This window comes from Gavialis gangeticus, unplaced genomic scaffold, assembly GCF_001723915.1.
Source record: "Gavialis gangeticus isolate Ggan-Ray unplaced genomic scaffold, GavGan_comp1, whole genome shotgun sequence".
Taxonomy (NCBI): domain Eukaryota; kingdom Metazoa; phylum Chordata; order Crocodylia; family Gavialidae; genus Gavialis; species Gavialis gangeticus.
The window spans coordinates 14,542,669-14,546,594 of NW_017729011.1; the positions used below are offsets into that span (position 1 = coordinate 14,542,669).

Consider the following 3,926-nt stretch of genomic DNA (forward strand, 5'->3'; position numbering starts at 1 on the left):
GTGTATGGGGGGGGAATCACTGAAGGTAATGAGATAAATGGAGGGGCTCAGCCTGCACTGGTCAGACAACAGATCAAGCATTTTTCACCTCTAATACCAAAGTCCTTGCTCAGGCAAAAGTCCCACTAACTTAGCCAGGACATTGTTGACTTCAGGATTGTTACTCAACCAGGATTGAGCAAAGCCTGCAGGATTCAGACACTAGAGCATCTCAGATCTTTTCTCTTTGTCCTTCTCCATTATTGTCCGACGACAAACTCTTCTGCCCCATTAGGTTACATTCTCCCCCTTGGCCCATGGCGCTATTTCCTGCTACTCTGAGATCAGGACTTGGAAACAGTTGTACATTCACGGCCTGACCAGACAACACCAGGTCTCAACACTAGACAAGCTCTCCTCTCCTCTTCCTGCAGTGCCATATCTGTCCAACCTACTAAGCCAAGATGAGTTTAAAAATCTAAGAGAGGTTGAGTGAATGGAGTGACCTGGTATAGAGAGGGATAACCACTAATTCTGTTGTTGCCCTCCCTCTGCTGATTTCTTTCCCCAGAAGGCACATCTCTGTTAAGAGAGTGAAAAATACCAACTGGAACAAAAAACAGCCACTTAAACCAAACATGGGAGGGATAAAAAGGCAGGAGAGGAGTTACTCTGCATTGTCACATTGAGCTGGGGAGCAAGGAGACTCAAGAGAAAGATATGCACAGGGAGGTCTCCCTAATGAGATACAGTAGCTGTTAATGCCCGGCTGCATACAATACTCCTTCTCCCACAACCACATCTCCCAAACCTTCAGTTCTTGCCTTTACTTCAATCTCTTAAAATTGTCCTAGGTTCTCTCTTCCTTCCCACTTGTCTCATCTGAATCCCGCCCCCAGATTCTGCTCTGCAGCAAAGGAAAAGGGATTGTGACTAATTATAACAAAGTATCCTTTAGTAATAACTCCTACAGCTGCTCCCCTGTTAATTCACCTGGCAGAGAAACTGGCCTGGCTAGGCTGAGTTGAGTTCAGGAGTTCAGCCCCTCCTTGATGTGTGTCCAAATTAATGGCTATGCCTACTTTCTATTTAAAGAGGTGTGTGGCGCCCTCTGTTGAATTGAGCGGACCAAAGAAAGCAACCCATTTTCCCCAATCTACAAAGCTGCACATATACGATGGCCTCCATTTTATTCAGAAGGATTATTTCTTTCCCCCTGGCTTGCTGCTCTTTGTGCTACCCTGGAACTTGCCTTCTGTTTGCTGTGGGGAAGGGAAATGCATTGTAAGATTTAGCTTTCCCCATTAACTTGACAGACTGTGCTTGTAAAAGATCAGCAGGAGGAAGAAAGGGGAAAGATGCAGAGAATCTCTCTTCTTTGGGGAGAGGCTGGGCCTGGTCTAAAGGCTCTCTCTAACTTGCTTCCGTTTTCCAAGATACTTGAATTTTCAGAGAAGCAGGCAAAAGGAGACAGAGGTTTTCAATGTGCAATTGAAGAGAGCAGGAACAGGGGCTTGCAAGGGGGGTTACTCTACATTGAGCTGCATGCCAAGAGGCTGGAGTGAGGAGTGGGGGCTGTCTAGCAAGTAGTCGGCTATGTCCAGTTCACTTCTAAATTCACAGGAAAAGGCCCAACAGTTGTTGTCTGATCCCTGTGGCCTGTAGGCTGTTTCTCTCTCTAAGCCACATACTGATACATTAGAATCTGCCTCAGAGGCCTTTTCTGCTTGCTGTCACTAGGTCTGTTGCTACTCCCTTGGGGTAATCCAAAGTCTGAGAGCGTGCAAGGAAAGGGTATGTGTGTATGCATGTGAGGCGGTGTGCCCTTTCTTTGCATCGTTAGTGTCTTTACCTTTTCACTACACTTTCTGATGGTGGATGTGAGCTCACTCACTACCATATCCACACACTTCAGACTTGGCTCCTTCAACTTCTGCACCTGCTTTTTCACTATGGCTTCAAAAGCGAGGTCAGGCGTGAAGAGACCCGTTCTGCACAGCAAGGAGCAGGGATGAAAGAAGCAACAAGGAAGAAAGGAGAGCGAAGCAGTGTCAGAGAGAGACAGGGAACAGGAAGGGAAAGAGAGAGAGGAAAGGGAAAAAAAAAAGAGAGAAGAGAAAAAACACAAGGCAAAATGAGAAGTGAGATTTTGGTTCACTCTACAGGTTAATTGAACCAGGTGAGCATCGCTGCAGGGCCCATGTGCTGCCAAGTATTGGGGGATTCTTTTGGCAGATGGAAATGGCAGTGAGAAGGAACAGACAGGGCAGGTGAAAGCATGAGGTATAGAGATCAACAAGATGGATGGATGGATGCATGCATCCAGGCTCTCTCTCAGAGCAAACCTCTGCAGGCAATGCAGGCTGGACACGCTGAGGCTCTGACAGTCTTCCCTGAGCCTCACCTTGGTATCATTTCCCTCTGCTGTTACCCACCAGCTTTATCCCTTTCTCTCATGCCTCCTTCCCAAGCTGTTCCATCCATAGTTGGACTGAAGAGGGGCTCTGCCATGTTTCACAGAACTGCATCACTCAAGTTTTGGCATTGCAAAACAAAGGGAGATCTGGTCTGGCCTCCTTATTCAGAGGTCAAAGTGTTCAGATTAACACGTCCAGTTATGGCCTAGCTTGTCCTGTTCATTCTCTTACCGAGCACAGGGAGGGTGGGTGGTCTGTGGGATTTGGGGAACAATTAAGAAGGGGAGAGGGATTTCCTAGAGGACAACCCAAAACATCTCTCCAATACCAGATGAGCTACAGATGCTGCATTCAGATGGACTGAGTCCCAGTGTTCAGCCTTTGTAAGAAAAAAAGCTGTGTAACAACTACTATAAGAACATTTCCATCATTTTTTAAATCCCAGTGAATGCCGCTTCCCCTTCCTAGCTTTACAGACTGCTTCCCCTTTCAAATAGCATAACAAGCAATTTACATGGAGCAACCAGCAAAAGCATGTAGAAACCAAACTAAAAATCAGCCAGTCTATTTTCAGTGTCTCTGCCAGGAGAAACACAATGATCAGAAAGAGTACAGAGTAAATTAAGAATATTGAAATCTAAGCAGGATTAACCAAAATTTCAGGGCTAGGAACCATACACAGAGGAAACTTGTTTTTGAATAATATATTAGAGTCCTTAACCTGAAGGTACCCTTTTAAAGCTGATTTCTGCCAAACAAATACTCTTTGTGCTGCACCAGCACTTAATGTTGCACTGACCCCCAATGGTTGGGGCTGACAGTGCCTGCTGCTAAGGATTTCCTGTGCGTTTCCAAAAGATGCCGTCCTAGGACATTCTTCCCGTCACAGATGCTAAAATTAGTTCAGCTGGGGCAGGTGAACCAATCCTGGGCTAGATTCAGAGCTAGTGGAAATAAACACAGCTTTGTTTAAATCACAGAAATGTGCTGATTTATACCAATATGGAGTGGGCACCTCATATTTAAGATGGAAATACCCAGAAACACTCTACCACCTTGGGCAAAGCACCCTCTGCTTTGCATTACACCACTTGCAGGTAATCAGAAAGGTTTCTGTGTTCGAGCAGCAACAGTGAATGTTGGGCTCTGTAGTTTCAGTAGGAAGCATCACTACAGAAGTGCATTCAGCAGGCTCAGGCATGTTGCCAGTGAGGCTTTGGGTTTTTTTGGGCAAAACACACATGCCCCTGTTAATTGGCACCTATGCATCTTAGAAGCAGTGTCCCAGGCTCACTGCCCACACATGAATCCAGCCTGTTTGCTAAGTTCAACACAGCCTGTTCAGGTGTCCCATACAATATCCAAGTCAGGCTGTATGAATGGCACCCAGAGGGACCCTCACACAAAACATCTGTTTAGATACCTGAACAATGTGTTAATAGCACTTGTGTTTCTTTAAAATAAAAAAGTTGTCAGCACTCACATTGCCATGGGCACGCGCACACACACACACACACACACACACACACA

The 3,926-nt window shown here is 46.0% G+C and overlaps 1 protein-coding gene across 14 annotated transcripts in view; it reads right to left on the minus strand.

Annotated features, from left to right (window-relative positions):
- DNM1 (dynamin 1) overlaps positions 1-3,926 on the minus strand; it is a 123,957-nt gene that overhangs the window by 58,197 nt on the left and 61,834 nt on the right. For 2 of the 14 annotated variants that reach the window (XM_019510577.1, XM_019510571.1), the window contains exon 10: positions 1,832-1,970. The exons of the other annotated variants lie outside the window; for them this stretch is intronic. In XM_019510577.1, coding sequence (XP_019366122.1) covers positions 1,832-1,970 — 139 coding nt within the window. The remainder of the gene's footprint in view (positions 1-1,831; positions 1,971-3,926) is intronic. 14 annotated transcript variants of the gene reach the window in all.